Below are 19,322 nucleotides of genomic sequence, written 5' to 3' on the forward strand. Positions count from 1 at the left end.
CAGAGTATGAGGCAGACCCTGAGCGACCTATGAAAACAGAGCCCCAGATAAGTCAAAATCAAGATTAATGCTGGTCCCATTTCTCATTACAAACCCACAGATATGAATCAATGGGAACATAAAGCTCCCACAGGGAGTTCTCAGCATCTTCTCCCTGAGCTCTCGGCTCATGTCCACAGCCTGGGCTGAGGCACACCTGTAGGACCCTGCTATGTGGCTTTAACCCAAACAATGCTACACAGGGACAGCTCCTTCTCCCTTGTTCTGGGGAGAAGGCCGAGTTTAGGAGAATAAGCAGGCACTGGGTCAGAAGAGAGGCTTGTGGGGACATGCCCAGTCCTTCAAGTCTACCCCACATAGCCCATTCAAGTTTGTTTTCGCAGCTTCACATCAACAGGCCTCAGCTGCCCTATCTGTTATCATAGGACCCCTACAGTTCACTAACTAGCCACCACCCTGCCTTTCCCTGCACCTGGTCACGCCTCCACACATTCCAGGGTTTGGGACCTCAGTTCTCTTCCTGAACTTTCAAGAAGATTCTGATTTCTCATGCACAGATCAGAGAGGTATGAACTTGAGGACACCCCAGAGAGGAAGTTCAAAGTAAACCACCCTCAATATACTTCTTAAGCAGATTTTAAGGTGGCTATTCAGAACTGCAGACACAGAATGGCTCTGAAAGTAGTCCTTTTGTAAAAAGAAACTTACCTCTAGCTGTTCTATTTGATATACCCTATGGGCTTAGGAAGGACCTCTTTCTTCATCAAGAAGATTGAGGTCTGACCCCTAGCCCAGACAGCAATGGCCACGGGTGGCTGTTACACAAGAGACTTCATCTCCAGAGACAACCCAGCTCCATCTTCCTAGTCCTCCCTTTGTGTCTTATTTCAAGTATGAGTCCTGAGCTTATGCATATTGATAAAATTTCTTTTTTTCCCCCCAGTTAATCTGCCTATTGTCAGTTCATTTTATTATCAAACCTTCTGAGGGAAAAAGTTTAAAACTTCCCTAGAGCAGCACCTGCCCTGAATCTCTCTTCACTGCCTCATCATGGGGCAGAAGACAGGTTGGGTGTTGTACCTAGGACACCCACAATACAATACACCTGGGTGAGTTGCCTCCATCAGGTTCCTCATAGGTAAAACAAGGGACAGCCAGCTTATCAGAGGTTTTCTGTGCATCTTGAAGCAACTAAATCCTTTTGAATTGAACTCTTATAGAGAAACCCACCACGTAATCAGGTAAAGTTGGATACAGATGATCAAGATGGGTGGGGGGTTGTTGGGGTAGAAGCCTCGCCCCTCATACCCTTTGCTCCTCATGGTCTGAGCCCCTCTAAGGAGATTCACCTTTTCTACAGCACAGATGAAATCCTGGGGCTTGAAACAAACAAATTCTCTTTCAGCTACAAGGTTCCATCATCTTTGGTAAAAACAACTCCTTGAGGGCGGGGGGGGGGGGGACAGTTCTGATGCCTCTGCCCCTTTCCACAGTAGGAAAACCTGACCGTCCAGTCATTGGAATTTCCCCATTGGAAAATGGTGAAGGCATAAAACTAGGGGGCCTGAGGTCATGCTGGTGACAGACGAGTCCCTGGCTCCTTCACAAGTAGATGAGTCTTTTTTTTTGCCGAATTTCTCGATTCCAACTGATCCTTGAGAGGAAGGAACAATCAGCGCAGCACAAACTGAATACTGGACTATGGCAATGACAACCCAGGGTGCATGGAGCCCGGTGAAGGCCCAACCTGACACTGAGCACTTGTGGGTGTTCTGGGGATTGCCATCTTATCTACAAATGAGAGCAGCATTTCATCTACATCCCAGTCACACACACACACACGTGGAACCCAAGAATACATTTTTGGTTTTTTGTTTTTCCTAAATAGTGTAAAAATATTAATAAGAGTCATCTGTATTTACTCACTGATCCAATCCCCTCTCCTCCCATTCCTTCTTGAATTTATTCCATTAGATTTTCACTAGGACTCCTCTACTGGCAACTGCCATCAAGCTTGCCAATGACCTCCACTGGTCTATTCTCCCACGTCTCAGTCCAAATGCCTCTGTCTTGCTGGCTGGTTGTTCCCGTCTCTTGAACCTCTTCACATACAGACACATAACAACCTCATTAGTCTCAAGGCCTTAAATAACAAGATTTTTACTTCAGCCAGGATGTCCCCGGAACTGCAGCCTGAATGTACAATTGTTCACTCATCCCACCTGAGCTTCTAAACCGTAATACAACCAGACTGAGGTTCTACACTCCGCCTCCACACTCACTTCCCCTGCACCAGCCCTCAATCAATAGCTATTCCATCCTTCACAGCTGTTTGGGTCAAACATCTGAGCAAGGTGGGCATTGGTGATGTACACCCATAATCCCAGCTGCTCAGGAGATCGCAAGAACCAGCCTTGGCAACTTAGTAAAACCCCCATCTCAAAAAATAAAGCTGGGGGTGCTCGGTAGGGGTACCCCTAGGTTCAATCCATAGTATCAAAACTAAAACCTTAGCGATCCCTGCTCTCATAGCCCATGTGTGAACCAGAGGCAAACCCTCTTGGTTCCACTTACACATCCAGGTCTTAAACAATCTCAAAGACTCATATGCTCAAGACTAAGTCAACAGCCTGTGGTACAGCTAAGAGATGGTGGCACCCTTGGAGGTGGGACCTAGTGGAAGGAAGTGAGGTCATTGGGGGCGTAATTGAGGGGATACTGAAATCCTAACCCCTTCCTGTTTCCTGGCCACCATGAGGTGAGCTTTGTTCTACCACAAGCTCTTTGCTACAATGGTCAGCCTCATCACAGGCTCAAAAGCCATGGAGCCAACTGTCCATGGACTGAAACTTCTCAAACCATGAGCCAAAATAAACTTTTTTCCTCCTTTGATTTTTTTCAGTTATCTTATCACAGTTATGGAAAACTGACTAACATAGGGACCCTTCCACATGTTACTTCCTCCACCTGGTCCAAGCACCATCATCTCCTGCCTAGTCTCATTACCTGTTAACTGGCTTCCTGGCTCCCACCTTTGGCCCCCATGATTTACTGTCAAAAAGCGAAAGAGATTTTGCTGAACACAAGTCAGATCACACAGCACACTGCACTAGCTTTGCAGCTCACTCAGTGTAGGAGTCAACAGAGCACTCCACAATCCAGCCACAGTCATGGCTCTGACCTTGCCTCTCCATTCCTGGTCACCCTGCTCCAAGCCCCCTGGGCTTCCTGTCTCCTACCAGCCATGCAAGGACCATCCTGCCTCTGGGCCCTTGCTTTGCTTTCTTGCCTACACACTCCTCCCATGACAGTCCAAGAGGCCATTCTTTTCCCCCTTGGGGTCTTTGATCAAATGTCACCTTCTCAGTGAAAACTTCCAGGCCAACCACTCCACCTAAAAGCTCCCTTAGTCCCTGCCCCTGCTTTATTTTTCTCTGTATCACTTACCATCTTTCAACACAGCACATGACTGATGCATGCATTTATTTCCCCCAAAAGATAGAACAGAAGCAGGGCTGGGGTTGTGGCTCAGTGGTAGAGTGCTCACCTAGCATGATTGGGACACTGGGTTCAATCCTCAGCATCACATAAAAATAAAGATATTTTGTCCACCTAAACCTAAAACTAAAAAATAAAAACTAGAACAGAAGCTTCACAAGGATATAGGTGGGTTGGATGGGGATGTAGCTCAGTGATCGAGTGCTTGCCTAGCATGTGCAGGCCCAGGTGGGCAGTTGGTAGGGTGAACAGCTGCCTCCCACCTTGTCCATCTCCTTGGCCTCACTGGGAAACTAACAGACCTGTTAAATCTCCAGTACTGCAAATAAATAAATAAATAAAACCCAAAAACTCACCACATCGTTTGACTTTTGTTTACTCAAGTCTCCACCACAGCTCCTAAGACATTGCCTAGCCTCGAGTAGGTGCTCAGTAAAAATGTGCTCAATAAATGAAAGGTGTTCCTATACCATGGGATTTGGTGAGACTTCCAAAGAGCCACATATTCCCTAACACTAAAAGCCAAATTTTGTATTAATTTTTCTTCTGGGAAGAGAGTTAGTCTTAGAGTCTCAAAGGGATATGCAACTCCAAAAAGTTCAAGAGCCCCACTAACACAGACACTTCAATTTAACAAGGATTATTATAGGTTTCTTCAAACAATGAATAAACTTCATTCACAGCTATTTGCTAAAATAGGGACTTGCAATCCACCAGTGGTGTGATTATACCATGTTCTCGCTTCAGAATTTCTAGCACAGAGTCAAAAGATTTGCCTTGGGAATTTTTATGAGCAGCTTCTGAATAGGCAGCCCTATTATCCTCATTGTCTATGAGCCAGCACATCAGTAAGGATGAATAAAAATGTGTTTTCCCAGATTTGGAGCTAGCTCTAATATTCACGCAAAGCCGAAAGAAAAAAGTACACGTCGAGTGGTCTGTAGGCATGCACAATGTGTGCAGACCCAGGTGGGCAGCTGGTGGGGCGAACAGCTGCCTCTCACCTTGTCCATCACCTTGGCCCCACTGGGAAACTAATAGACCTGTTCAAAATCCAGCCGCCTTTCCCATTCACTCCTCAATTCCAAAAGATGAGCACAAACCCCCACAAATCAATCATCTCTTAGTACACAAATATCACTGGGTAAAAGCCGAATTCCAACACGCAACATAGCTTACCTTCCCCTATCATAGAGACCCCCACGGACATGCCCATGAACTTGCTTTTGGTCCATACGTGAGTGTTGACGCACAGTCTCTTCTCCTTGCACTCACAGTAGAAGCAGGAGATGGGTGGGTGATGGGATACTTGCTCAGCCACAAACCTTAATTTGTAGCTTTTGGAAGGGTCATCAGCCACTATTTGTTCATGATCACTGGAAGGAGACGGGGGAGCAGTCCTTTTGGTCTTGACCTTGTCCTTGGGGACTTCCCAGGAGCAGTGAAACGTCTCCCCGATGATGGGGTTGTAGGGCTTCTTGGCCAAGGCCCCCTTGCGGCCCTCATGGAAGGCTGTGAGATAATACTCCACGAAACAAATAACTCTCTCCTCTGGCGTGGCCCCGGCAGTGATGGCCAGCAGGAGGTCAGGGTGCGCCATAAAGTCTGCATACATCTCCAGCAAGGATCTCTTCTCCAGAATGAACGTGGGAAGCACCACCTGAAGGACAGAGGGGCAGACAAGAGTCCCTGTGATTTCACTGAAAAAGGGGCTGCAGCCACCACCACACAAATTCAAAATGGCCCAAACCGGGGAAAAGTTCCTTTTGATTGGCACCATGACACACCGAGGGAAATGACACTGAGGAAATTAGAAATGGCAGCAGCAGCATCCACGTGAACCCAGCTTCACGGACCAGACTGTTCTGAGCGATTTTCCTCTTTGGGCCAAGACAACAGCCTGTGTCTGTCTCTCCACTGCCGCGGCTCTCCTCACACACGCCTCTTCTCACTCCATTATTGGAAGACATGAAGAAACCACCCAGAAGGGCTTTTCCATATTCCTCCCGCCATCAGGCACAGTCCTGGGGGTATCTGAATATGAATGACGTGGCTTGTTGCTGCTGCACCAAAGGGGGCCAAGGCAGACCAGGACCCTCCACCACCAAAGGTGTCTTTTTGAGGATCCATCAAAAGATTGGCATATATATAACCCAACGTGATGGAAGCAGGGATCTGGGAGGTGACCCAATCAGCAGATAAATGCTATAGAGCTCCACAACCCCAAAAGCCTAAAGTCCATTTAAAACAAATGGAGTTGGGTGCAGGGGTGCACGCCTATAATCCCAACTGCTTGGGGCCAGAGGTAGGAGGATCCCAAGTTCGAGGCCAGCCTGGGCAACTTGGTGAGATCCTATCTCAAAATAAAATAGGGTTGGGGGTGTAGCACCCCTAGGTTCAAAACCCAGTACAGCACAATAAATATATACATCCATAAAGTAAACAAAAGGCATTCTGAACCTGGGAAACTGGTAACTCATTACCGTCAGGGAAAGGAGAGAGTCTATTTCTCATGCTCCAGAGTTGTTGTAATGTAACCTGGTTGTTGGGTGTTAGTATTCCACCCACTTAACTGTAAAACACATCTAACTTGGGCTGGGGATGCAGCTCAATGATAGAGTGCTTGCCTAGCATGTGCAAGCCCTGGGTTAAATCTCCAATACTTAAAAAAAAAGAAAGAAAAAGAAACTCACACATCTAACTTCTTTAACCTGAACCATCTCATCTTGCTCTTCTAGCAAGAACGCACAGGATAGTGAAGCTGGCACCAGCTCAGACCAGCTGGCTCTCCCCTGCACATTTCCCCTCTCCATGTTAAAGGCAGAGGGGCCCCACCAGGTTCAAGAGAGTTGACCAATGTCACACAGCCAGTTCACACTCCTCTTAACATGATCAACTGTGTCCTTCCTTTATGTAGTCCTTACGCCCCATGAACACTTGGATGTATAACAACTGATTGTAAATAGCACACGGACTTACAGATCTGTAACTTGTCAGCTTTCTGAAGACTTTCCTTACAAATGATGTGGAAACAAGAGAAGGAAGAAATGTCTAGAGAGAAACTGTTCAGAATCACAGACAGGTGAGACCTGCAAAGCACAGCGATTTCATAGGGACTAGCAAAAGCTCAGCCCACAAGAGAAGCAAGGCTTGGTAGACACCATGTAAAGCTATTTATCGTTCATTTAAAGACTGTCTTCGTGCATTTGCCAAGTGAAAGGCAGCAAGATATAAAATTGAACATGTAACACAATACATGTAAATCCATAAAGATTCCAAATGTTAACGCGTCTCTAGATGATTAAGTGCTTTAAATATCTCTATAGTGTCTGCTTTGCTTTAATATACAGGAAGGGGAAACGTTAATTAAAATGTAACTGTGCAAATCAATGGAGATTTTCTAATTTTCTTTTAGCCACAACTTGACAAAAATCAAAACTCCAGCTGCCTGAGGATTTCAGTGGGCCAGGAAAAGTGTGTAGCAGATGCCACCTCTGCTAGTGGCTATTATTTTTGTGGGGACAAGTCATCCTTCAGGGCCATCATTGTACGCTCAGGGGCTGCACTTCCAAAGAGGCTTCCCTGGGTCCATCTGTGGTGCTCTTCCCCCCCTCACAGGTGTCCAGTGGCAGACTTAACAGGCAGCAAAACAGCCCCCAACCTCACCACCCTTCCCTCTCCCTCCCCCACCTCACTCAAGGATTCCCCTCTAACTCCACCTGGACGTAGCACAGATTGTGGATTTAAGAAACTGGAAAGCCCCAGTGAGGGCAAATTGATCATGAAGAAAAAGGGAAACCACTGTCCTGCCTACCATCCCCAGATGGCCCCATTCCCTTCTTTTTTGCTTAGAAGGCCCTCGAGACAGCTGGGGAGGGACAGGCAGAACCACACAGGCATCAACCAGCTCTGGGATCTCACATCAGAAAAGCAGCTCTGGGGACCTGGCTGACATTGCCCACCCTGCCCCCCTAAGGCAGGAAACCAGGCTTCTCCAGCAACATTCCATCTCCGGGGCAAGTATTCTCATGTTAGCATCCAAGATTGAAACGATAATAAAAGAACCAGGCCTGCTACAATATTTACTCTCTAATTATGTGCTTTCTGAAAAGGGCATGATTTAAGGCATTTCTCTTAATTTAGGCAGTGCATCTGAACTCGGAAGCTTAAGAATTAAAAACACGAAAGAATTCCACTAAAAACCACAAATTATTGAACGTCACAATCAAAAGGGATCTTGGAGCTTATGTAGTTCCATGCCCTGGTGTCACAGATGAGGGACAGAGGCTGGGAAGAAGGGAGAGAAGACACTGGGCCTAGGCCACAGGCCACCCATGGACACACCATGACTGTGCTTCTGCCTCGTGTCCACGTGCTCTTTCCTTCAAAGGAGATGGAGTTTCACTGGACTTAAAAGCCTGGCCACCCATCCGCTGTCACTGATTATAAAGCAGGGGAAGGAGTTAGCCCAGAGACAGAGGGACAAAAGCCCCCATATTTCTAGAGCATTCTACCCTCCCCAGCACAGCAAGAAACCCACCACCCTGAATCCTATCAAACATTTCAGATGACGGGGAGACCACTGGTGGTGAAGAAAGGACACAACAGTGCACCTCCTCCCTGTTGCTACCCAACCGGCCCTCCAACCTCCTATCAGGCCCCCCGTTAGCTCTTCTCCACACCCTCAACAGAATCATCTTTCCAAAATCTAAGATATAAAGTTCAATCTGGCTCCACCTCCCCAAAGCCTCATGCTATGTCCTTGATTTTTGCCCTCAATCTGCCCTTCATAGCCTCCTCTCCCCAACATTCGCTGCATTTCCTCTTATGACATCTCTGCAGCCTTGTCTCGATAAAATAGCTGTTCTACTTCAGGGCTGCTTCCTCTATGAGGCTTTTCCTGACAATCCTTGCTCCCAAGGCCAAGCTATCCCTCTTTATACCCTTCAATGCATCCCACGCTTATTTCTGATGATACTCTTTGCTCTTACTAATATACATGTTTCCAGGCTGCAAGCTCCTGGAGGCAGACACCCGAGTCCCTAGTACCTAGCATAAAACAAGACAAACCTGTAAGTCACCTTAAGACATACTTTTACTTCCTTTGACACATAAGGTCATCCCCTCCTACTTCCAAATGCAGGTGCTTTTGCATAGTGAGTTCAATACTTTACACTATGCCAGGCCGTTTCTAGTTGCTGCTTCTCTCAAGGAACACCAGAATAATCCCACTCCTTCTTGGGAATTCTGCGCAGGGAGCATGCTGAAGGCAGCTAAGACAGTATAGTTCAGGAAGATGTTTTCTGGGGCAATGAACTACAGAACTGAGGCATTACAAATGTTTGCTCAGGGTTGAGGGTGTAGCTCAGTGGTAGAGCACTTGCCTATTATAATGCCTAGCATGCAGAAAGCCCCAAGTTCAGTCCCTAGCACCACTCACACACTAAAAAAAATAAATAAAATGTGCTGAGTGACTTGTGAATTGAGTCGGCTCAAACCAGGTTTGCCCCACACCAAATCAGATCCTGTCAGACAGCTTGGAGACCAAAGAATTGACAGCTTCAGGTAATGACCTTCAAAAGTCTCCAGAAGGAATCCTGTAGCCTAGTCTACAACACCCTGTCATATCTTCATGAGACAGTCAAAAAAGTCCTTGCTACACAGCATCTGCATGGCATGACTGCCCAACTGTGTGACTATGCAAATCCACAGTGAGAAACATTCTGCAAAACAGTGAGCTGGACTCATCAGAAACGTCCCTGCTATGAAAGAAGAAAAAAGGCGGAGGAGTTTTCTAGATTAAAGAAAACTAAAGAGACATGATACCCAACTGTCATAATTTGGATTGGATCCTGGATTTTTAAAAACATAGCTCCAAAGAGGCAATTACTGGGGCAGTTCAGGAGAATTTTTACCACAGGCTCTATGTGCAATAGTACTGTGTCAAGGCTGAGCATCCCACACATGATGAACGGATGTATTTCATATGAGTAATGTCTTTGCTCTCAGCAGACACTCACTTGAAAGGTTAGGGAGGAATCATCACAATATCTGCAGCGTCCTCTAAAAGGGTTCACTACAGAATAAGCGTACACCTACACCCATGGCATGTGAGGGGTAGGGAGGGGGAGAGAGGTGGAACACTAGAGAGAAATGGAAAGAGGTGGGGGAGGGGAGGTTGGCAGAGCAGAAGGCAGAAGACGCACAGAGCGCAAAATGATGAATGTGTAGACTAAGCAGGAATCCACTGTTCGATTCTTACACCTTTACTGTAGATCAGAAAATGAAACAACCCTCCCGGGACTGCAGGTTTCAGAGTGGGCTCAATGGAGCAGACCCAGTAGGTCTGGCTTTGCCAGAGCTGAAGAAAGAGCAGCCTACCTGGAGAGCTGTGGCAGAATGGGGTCGGGGTGGGATGACTACCCTTTCTCATCTCCTGGCGGCATGTGTCACTAGTGTTTGGGCAGAATACCAGATTGACTTCAAGAAGCAGCACATGAACACTTAGGATGAGATGTCATCCTTCTCATTAAAATGGGTTTCCCTGTCTGGCCTGATTTCTTTCCCTCATAAAATCTCTTGGGACCCCACCCCTCATCCTTTTCTTGGATGCATCTGCAAACAAGTCATTTAATCATCTGGTTGTTTCTTTCCCTCATCTTTTTGGGTGGTGGACACTGGGGATACAGAGCAGAGCAGTGCTGAGTACTAATTGGGCTGTCTGCCTCCGACAGAGGGTGAGTGATGGCCCAGCTGTTCAGACTCATGGCATCCAAATGGCCTAAATCGCTGCTGCAGATTTATTGAGCCATCAATAAGGACTGCCTTCCCTCCCATTAACATAATGAAGACAATGAACTACTTTGGAGGGGGCGGGGAGAGAAGGCAACCTGCACTAGGGACTCCAGCAATAATTACATTTAGAGTTGCATCAATCTAGAAGTAACTACTACACTTCAGTCTGGGCTCTTAGACTTAGAAATCTGAAATAAATGCTCACTCACCTACCCCACCTCACCTGCCGCTGGGAAGGCAAAAGAGTACAAGTTCCCTCCCTTCAAGAAAGAGCATGTCAGGTCCTTGAGAAGGACCACAGAGAGCAGGTGTAATTTTCTTCAAAGAACCATCACTTAACCACGTTGGGAGTCTTCTAGAGGCCGGCAAACACCCAGTGCAAACTAGCAAGCAAAGAGACCAAGACCACCCACTGAGGTTCATTTATGTAACACTTTCAGAAAACCAGGAAAGTGCACAAAAATCCAACCTTACAAAATAGAGGGTAGATAAGTCAGCCTGCCAGAAGCTGTGGTTTGGGTTTGTTGCTTTTTTATTTAGCCAACCTGTCCCCAGGGTTTCCTTAATGTGCCCTTTACACCCATCTGGAATATCATAAAAGGCATTTGTTAAATTTTTTGAATGTGAAGGGTTTGAAATTAAATTTTACTTCCCCAAGAAGATATCTGCCATAGAGAGAGAGCTCTGTTAAAAATTATCCATTTATTTCTTCCGAATCCTGCTCTCCAGCCCACAAGAGGAAGAGCTTCATTCCTTGGCAGCTACCAGTGGGTGTCCTTGGAGAGGTCGTCTAAGATGCAATCCCTCAGCTAAGGAACAGGGGAGATCGGGATACCATCCTCCAAGGTTTTTCCCGAGTATCCAGCACCTTCCCAGCACATAGGAAATTCTCACTCTGTGCTGTTATTATAATCATGGATCAGAAACCTCATTAGGAAACCAGGGAGATAAAGTGAACCGAGATTAGACACAAACTTGTCACATAATATCTCAGTGACAACGTTGAAAACATGGCCACCCAGTGACCAGAACCAGTCTGGGCCTATTTCTGGTGCTTCCATAGATAATCAATTAAGGTAACTGCTCAGAGGAGAAGAAATCATTATATATAACAAGTTTTAAAAACTGTGAAATGTTTCAGACTGAAACTACAGATTTCACGCCAGGACACAGTACTCACATTGTACGTTATCTTGTATAAGCTTCCCAGAAACCTATGTAGGTACAACTAAGCCATTTTACAGATGAGGAAACTGAGGGTTTTATAACTTACAATAGCTGAATAGGAAGCTGGAATGTGAACTGCCTCTGCTTGGTCGCTGTACTCCTTTTCCCCCATTCTCCCTCGAGCCCACTCCAGGGTCATTCACAGGTCCCATTCTTTAAAACTCACATGCAGCAATTTGCCACAGTTGATCACTCTTATGCTCATGAAATATGTCATGCAGCTTCCAGGACATCATGTTCCTGTGGTTTCTGCCTTACTTCACCAACTGAACCCTCTTAATAGCCTTTGCTCTGCTGTACATGTTGGAGTATCCCAGGGCTCTGGACTAGAATTTCCCCCTAGGACTCCCTCCGTCTAGAGGAATTCACCAGACACAGGGATTTGAAAGCCATCCACACGTTGCTTCTTCTCAAGCCTATACGGGCACTTTGTCATGAACTGTGACTTGTATACCCAGCTGCCCACATGTCCTCTAGACTTGAGTTTCCAGTGAATGGGTATGTCAAAGCTAATGGATCCAAGATGGCATGTGTGATAGCCCCCAACAACCCCAACCTGCTCTTCCCATACTCGTCTGCTCGGTAACAGAGAGGCAACTTGTTATGTTGGTGGCCTTCCATGAACCCCATATCTCCTGGAATCCACACTCCTACACAGTCCTCTTCAATCAGAATGCGTGACTTACTTTACTCGACAGAGCAGAAGTGATCTTATGCCAATTTGTGGCCTATGTCTTAAGAAGGCTCATCAGTGTCCACTTTTACCCTCTTGCGAGCCTGGATTCACCATGCAAGACGTCTGGCTACCAACTGGAGAAACTGTGTGTAAAGAATCCAGGGAGAAAGAGAGGTCTCAAGACTTCATGGTAGGGGCTAGGGATGTGGCTAAGTGGTGGGGCACATGTTCAGCATGGTGGGGCTCTAGGTTCAATTCCCAGCACCACCAAAAAAGAAAGAAGACTTCATGGAGAGAGGGGCCAGGCTCTGTCAGCCAAGTCCAGCTCACAACCAACCCACCAACTGATGACAGGCACATGAGTAACCAACGGCAAATCCACCAGAAGAACCACCTTGCTGAACTCTTCCTAGGTTGCACAACCATGAACAAATAAAACAGTTACTGTTTTAGGCCTTTAAGTCTTGGGGTGGTTAGTTATTAGTGATAGATAATTGAAACAAACAGTAACTATTATTTTCTTACTTGCTCAGGCTAAAACCTTAGAGTCACCTTTTGGTCCTCTTTCTCCTGCTGCTCCTCAGGCTCATATGCAAATCCAGCTGGCGTTATCTTCTAAGACTATCCAGGATCTGCTTCTGCCACCATCACCCTTGCCCCTGCTGGACCCACCCAAGTCCCCGATCTCAGTCCAATTTCCATATCAGAGTCTAAAGGATCCTTTAAAAATACAAAGAAGGCCACATATTCCTTTGCTCAAAACCCTCCAGTGGCCAACCGCATCACTCAGAACACCACCGATTCTTAAAATATCCCCAAGTCCCTATGATCCAAGCAGTCCCCCTTGTCTCATCAACCAGGCCTCCAGACCACCCTACCCAGTTCTCTCCGATCCTGGTCTCCCTGCTCGTCCTCAAATGTAGGAGATCTATCTTGGGCCTCTTTTGCTCACGGTCCCCTCCACTCACATAGTTGACTCCCTCATTTTAGTCTGGTCTGAACTCAACGTTTCGTGAGAGAATCCTGCTCTGACCAGTGTATCTGAGCGCGCATGCCCCATCCCAGTCTCCTCACCTGTCACTGGTCTGCTATCCACTTCCTATCTCCCTTTGCTTGCCCTTCACTCTCCCTCTTGTTTCTTGTCCATCTCCCTCCATCACTGCACAAACTCCATCAAGGCAGGAGTTTTGAGTGCTTTGTAGCACACCCAGCATCCAGAACATGCCTAGCATTGACAGTGTTCAATAAACACATGTCAGATGAGCAGACATACTTATTGTTAAGTGCTGCTTTTCGTATCTCTTCCTGAAAATGAAAATAATCCCATGCCCCAAGCTCAACACTGTTACCCGAGAGTGAACATGTTTCTCACCTGCTCAAACCCTCTCATGGCTTCCCATTGCCTTAGGATCACATGTGCTCAGCAGGCTCCGACTCTGCTCATCACTCCACATCAACCATACCACTCGGCAGCAGAGCCTGGCTTTGCCTTTCTCCCATGTGGTTCCCTCCTCCGGGAACACCCTTCCTCCCGTTCATATGGGTCATCCCTCAGATGCAACCTAAATGCACACCTAAATGAACACCTTTCCTCCCACATCCACCCTCTTAGGACTCACTCAGAACTTTGTGGGGCCCAGTGAAAACTGAACATGGGAGTCCCCTTATGCAAAAATCAAAGAATTTCAAGGAGTGACAGCAGAGCTTAAATCAAGCATGGTGCTCTTCTGAGCATGGGGTTCTGTGAGTCCCCCACAGGTCACTTGCCCATAAAACTGGTCTGTTCAGTGACCGTGGTTAACTAAAGCAGATGCAGCCATGTGTGCCCAGGCTGATCTTGATTTTGTTAATGTGTCAACAAGTATTCTTGCTTTATGGAGAGAGACTAGAGCTTTGTCTGGAACCAAAGACTGTTCTGTCTCCAGGGTAGGGGCCCCCCATGAGGCACTCCATTCCGGCTAAGACCTTCCATTGTTAATTTAGCACAAGCTTAGCTTAATGACATGGTAAGAGCCAAGAAGAAAAGAGACGGTGGGGATAATGTCCTCAACCTCTTTATGATGCAAAGCAACACAAGCAAGAAATCCCATGGGACCACAGCAAGGCCATCTGTTGCTCTCCTAGGTATTTCAGCTTGTCACATTTCCCCCTGGTTTTTGGAGAACAGCTTCTTCCCAGCAAAGCCAGCTAGGCTAAAAAAAAAAAAAAAAAAGACTGGAAAATTTTTTTCAGGTACTCAACCAAGTTTTGAAGAAATGCAACATTTGCTCTTTTATGAGTAGGGCCACTGCTCCACAAATGCAAAGCAATCATAGCCTAATGAAATAAATATAAAATGCACAGTTTGAATCATATCTTCATTTTAAAACAGGAGAGCCATAATGTAAAGCTGCTCAGCATGCCATTACAGTCCCCTTAGCATTTTATCATCCATATCTGACCTAAATTATTTTTCTCTTAGCCCCTCTCCTCTAACCTCCAAGATTCTGGCCAAGTTTTGCAAAGTTTTAATACTATCCACAATGAGACCATGTTTTTCGTTGTGACCCAGCACATGTGTATCAGTAGAACTAAAAGTCTCAGGAGCAGTGCACTCATTTTCTAATGCATGTCATGTTTTAGAAAAATCATCATCTGCCCCACTCAATTGGTTTTTACAAGTAACTAATGGTCATGGTGTGGACACACCGATTTTAGCTTTTAGCTTACATTTTGTGTTCATTATTGCTGCCATCAGACTTTAACTCAAGTTCCATCTGTCTACACCATCCACAATAAAAACCAAAAACCAGGCAGTTTTTTTTTTTTTTTTTTTTAAAGACAGCCAAGAATTTTCTAGTAGGAAAGTGGTGACCATTGTACAGCTAGAAGACTGAAATTTCAGGAGGCAGGACAGAAAGTAGGTCTTCCTGGCTTGGTACAAAGACGGGGAACAGCCACGCAGAGGGAGGAGAAGGGCAAAGAGGGAGCTTCCTGTCTGGCATCCTCAGCGTGAGCCCACTGTTTTATTTAAAGTGGCGCAGTCTCCCAGAATGTCAGGCACACTCACATCCACACCTACAAAAACATTTCAAAGAAAGGTTTCTCTGTCATCTTTGAGGCTCCCGTCTCCTCTGCCTCTCTCCTATTTCTAAGTGGTCAGTCACCATGTTCTGTCATCTTCCTCTTCAAAGAATTACACCCCTGGGGCTTCCCCCTCTAATCTCTGGCTTCCAGCCCATTCTGAAGTGAACTTGTGAAGTTCAGGCCCTTCACCACAGCCAGACAAGCCAAGGCCCTTCAGTGGTGCCGACCACATGGGGTACACCTTCATTTTTCTGGCTGGCCTTCAGAACCCAGCACTTCCATCCCCAGCTTACCCTCCCCAGCAGGTCACGTCTGCCTGTTTCCTGGGTGCTGCTCTCTACATACCACATATGGCCCTGCTGCAATGTTTTGTAATGATAATAATGTAGACACGCTCTTCAGGAGAACAGCTCCATGCCGGGTCCCCTGCATACCACCTCCAATTCTCACACCACTCTTGTAGGCAGTTGTCATGACAGGCCAAACTGCAGGACCCACGCTCTCTCCACCACCTCTCAGTATCCCAGATGACACAGGACCAGCCAGCCACGTGCAAGGTTGCCTTTCCTGCTTGCTACCCGTGTTAGCTTTTTGCCATCATGACCAAAATACCTGATGAGAACAACTTAGAGAAGGAAAATTTATTTGGGGCTCACAGTTTCATCCCATGATGGGGGAACTCCATTGCTCTGGGCCTGATGTGAATCAGAATATCATGGCAGAAGGATGTGGCAGAGAAAAGTGTTTCAGCTTGTGGCAGCCACCGTAAAGCAGAGACAGAAAAGCCAGGGACGAAATATAATCCCCAAGGGCACAATCCCAATGACCTTCCCCAGTGCCTTACCTGCCTACAGTTACCACCTAGTTATCCCTTCAAATTGCTAATCCGTCAAATGGATTAATCCACTGAGGAGGTTACAGTTCTCATAATCTAATCATTTCACCTCTGAACCTTCCTTCATTATCTAACATGAGCTTTCTGGGGGGACACCTCATATTCAAACCATAATACCTTCAGAATGGCCATGGCCCCAAGGTGAAGGAAGAAGCTTATGGGACCCTCAACCTATCACCAACATTTAGGATGCTAAATGAAGGATCCAGATGAAGAAGAATCCTGCATGCACTCGGCACCAGGAACCTACTCACTGGCAGGTTCATTTCTTCATGTGTGGACAATGAGATCTGGGTCACCCACAAGGCTGTCCTTGGGGACTACAATGGTTAATGACAGTTAGCAGCAGGCTGTGAGGTGGGGGCATGCATAAAGGCCTTGATTTCCATGTCCCTGGACATAGCCAGCTCTTCAGGTCACTTAATCTCTAGAATACAGTGGGGAAACGTCACCTTGGTGTTCCTGATCCTCTCATATGCTTTTTCTAATGTTCCCTGCCTTGTGCAAGCAGCAGATCCTCCAGGAAGTCAAACGCAATGCTCTCCACTCTAAAGGTGGGTGTTCATGCAAGAATGACCTTTCTGGCCAGGTACAGCGGCACACACCTATAGCCTCAGGACTCTAGTGGCTGAAGCAGGAGGAACACCTGAGCCCAGGGCTTTGAGCCCAGCCTCAGCAGCACAGTGAGACCCCATGTGTTATGTGTTATATAATACTTGTGTTATGTAATATATTCAATACAGGTAATATATATAGTACACGTATATAACACATGATATGTAATATTATATACATACATATATATTTTCCAATTAATCTGAAACATTTAACACTTGGAAATCAGTGCTGGTCTTTTCTCCAACTCACCAAAGTGAAAAGAATGGGTAAATGACCAGAAGGACCAGGGCAGAACCCAGACAACCGTTTCCAAATCCAATCGTGGTCAGCCAACCTACCTTGGTCAAATCCATTCCAAGTTTGAGCTGTGAAATGAGGTGAAGAATTATACTGCGATGATCCTCCATGACGCCCAACTCTGTCTCTTCCTTATCTTCATTGTCAGTTTTTTCATCTTCGGACAAAACCAATTCAGGGCCTGAGTTTGGCTAAAATGAAAGCATCATTAAAAATCACCAGCTGGTCTGTTAGAAGTTAGAAACATAGCATATGAACTCGTGCTTAATCACAAAAGGAGCCCAGGCTCAGGAAGAAGTTCTCTGTACACCAGGCCTACTGGCCATGGGCATAAAAAGAGACCTTCACTTCAGGCCCCATGCCTTGGCCATCGCACATGGCCTCTCACCTCCCCTTTGTCATCCCTGTGAATGACCCTCGTGAACTAATGATGGTTCCCAACTAAAACAAACAAAAAGCCCCCTGCTTCCTGCTCTTCAAAAAACTAACCATAGCATATGGGCATGAGCTCCCTAATCTTGCCTAGCGCCAAAAACTATTTAACTTGTATGACCCACGACACTTTATATAAGAGGCAAATTTTTCTGTTTACAAATAAGTATTAGATTCTCCTGGGACTAAAATTACCATATCTATGGAAAAATTTGCTCAGGTTATTTTGACTCAAATCAGGATAACTAGGGCAAATGCAAATCTCAGAATTGGCATTAATTTGAGAAGAGAAAGAAAATTTCAGAAAAAAACCTCTTGAAACTATGGGGATTCATATTGGATGTATATTCCACTTTCCTCAATGCAAATTTATGCATCCAATTGCTGGACTCAAATTCCAAGTGACATAGAAAATTGGCAAGTTAATCAACAAAATGTGCAAGAGGGACTTACTGAATATAAAAATCATCCAATACCCAAGTATCAAGAACTCTGGCCATGAGGGTAAAGCTGTCCTGAAATTCTGCTAGAAGTGACCCCATTCCACTGCTCCATATTTTCCTGTGTTATGGTACTTGCTTATCTGTAAGCAAAAGTACTCCACAGAATATTATAGATTTGTTTCCAGTTATGAATGACAGGTCAAACATAAATGCAGGAGGTCAAAGGTATTAAATATAAAATGATACAGACTTGTCTAAAGTTCATGCATAAACCAATGATTTATTAACCTCCTTAGAACATCCCATGTCTAAAGAGATGTCTAGTAGACACAGACTATCTTAATGATCAAGGGGCTTGAAACTGCCCAGCCTAACACACACATGCTGGCTGTCCCTGACCAACACTCCAAAAGGAGGGAATCATGGTGCTCCTTCCAGCCTGGGGTAGACATTTTTTAAATTTCAATGTAACAGACAAACTTCAAATTATCCTTAATCACCTCGAAAACAATCTCAGTTCTGGGAAGATGGTTGGGAAGGCCTCAATGAAACCCGCAGGGTTCAAGTGGGAGTTCACCTCCATTATGCGTCTGGTTCTCCAGCCTGCTCAGAATGGGTGCTACAGGAAGGACATCGATGGCAGTCTGCTTTGCTAGAATATGCCGAAACACCTGAGGAACCTGTCCTAGAAAAGAATGCCTGAGGGGAAGTTGGAGACGGGGGCTGCCCTGACTCTACATAGGGAAGTCGGGAGCCCAGAGGCTGCCCTGCCTCTTTGCCAGCTTCTCATTGCTACTCCCTTCTTCTGTGGTTCAGTGGTTATCACTACACCAAGGCCAATGTGGCTGTGTGTCTGAATGGCCAAGGCCAGGATTTGTCTGCCCACCCGACTCTCCCTGCTCTGAATTCGGTTCACCACGAGCTTGCATTTCCAAACCGACACCACTGGAATCAGAGAGCTCAAACACGTTTCCCAGTGGCAAAGGTGACATTAACCTCCCTCGATGGAATATCTTACATCTAATGAAGATTTCAATGACTGAGATGTTTGCAATTGTCCAGCCTAACACACACACACATGCTGCTGTCCCTTACCAATACTCCAAAGAGGGATGGTGGTGACCTGAGTCATCAATCCCCTCATCCCAGGGCCAGTAGGGGAAGGACAGGGCAGTGCCTGGCATTCTGCTTTGGGGGACAAAAGAACAACAACAACAAAAAAAATCAAACCAAACCATCAGGGGCAAAGTTGGGCTGTGAAATCCTTACCATCTCAACAAGATAGGTAAGTATGTTTCTAGTGCAATTATTCCTGCTTGAAATTAGTTGCTCTCACAAAAAAAGACTGCAAACTAAATAAATCAATAGCTCAAGC

General features: G+C 46.0%; 1 protein-coding gene across 1 annotated transcript in view; it reads right to left on the bottom strand.

The window, feature by feature from the left end:
• Positions 1-19,322, bottom strand: part of Osbpl10 (oxysterol binding protein like 10) — a 270,528-nt gene that overhangs the window by 18,018 nt on the left and 233,188 nt on the right. The window contains exons 7-8 of the mRNA XM_026406121.2: positions 17,114-17,263; positions 4,678-5,158 (exon numbers count right to left, since the gene is read on the bottom strand). Of these exons, the coding sequence (XP_026261906.1) occupies positions 4,678-5,158; positions 17,114-17,263 (631 nt within the window). The remainder of the gene's footprint in view (positions 1-4,677; positions 5,159-17,113; positions 17,264-19,322) is intronic.

This window comes from Urocitellus parryii, chromosome 3 (genome assembly GCF_045843805.1).
Source record: "Urocitellus parryii isolate mUroPar1 chromosome 3, mUroPar1.hap1, whole genome shotgun sequence".
NCBI classification, from domain to species: Eukaryota; Metazoa; Chordata; class Mammalia; order Rodentia; family Sciuridae; genus Urocitellus; species Urocitellus parryii.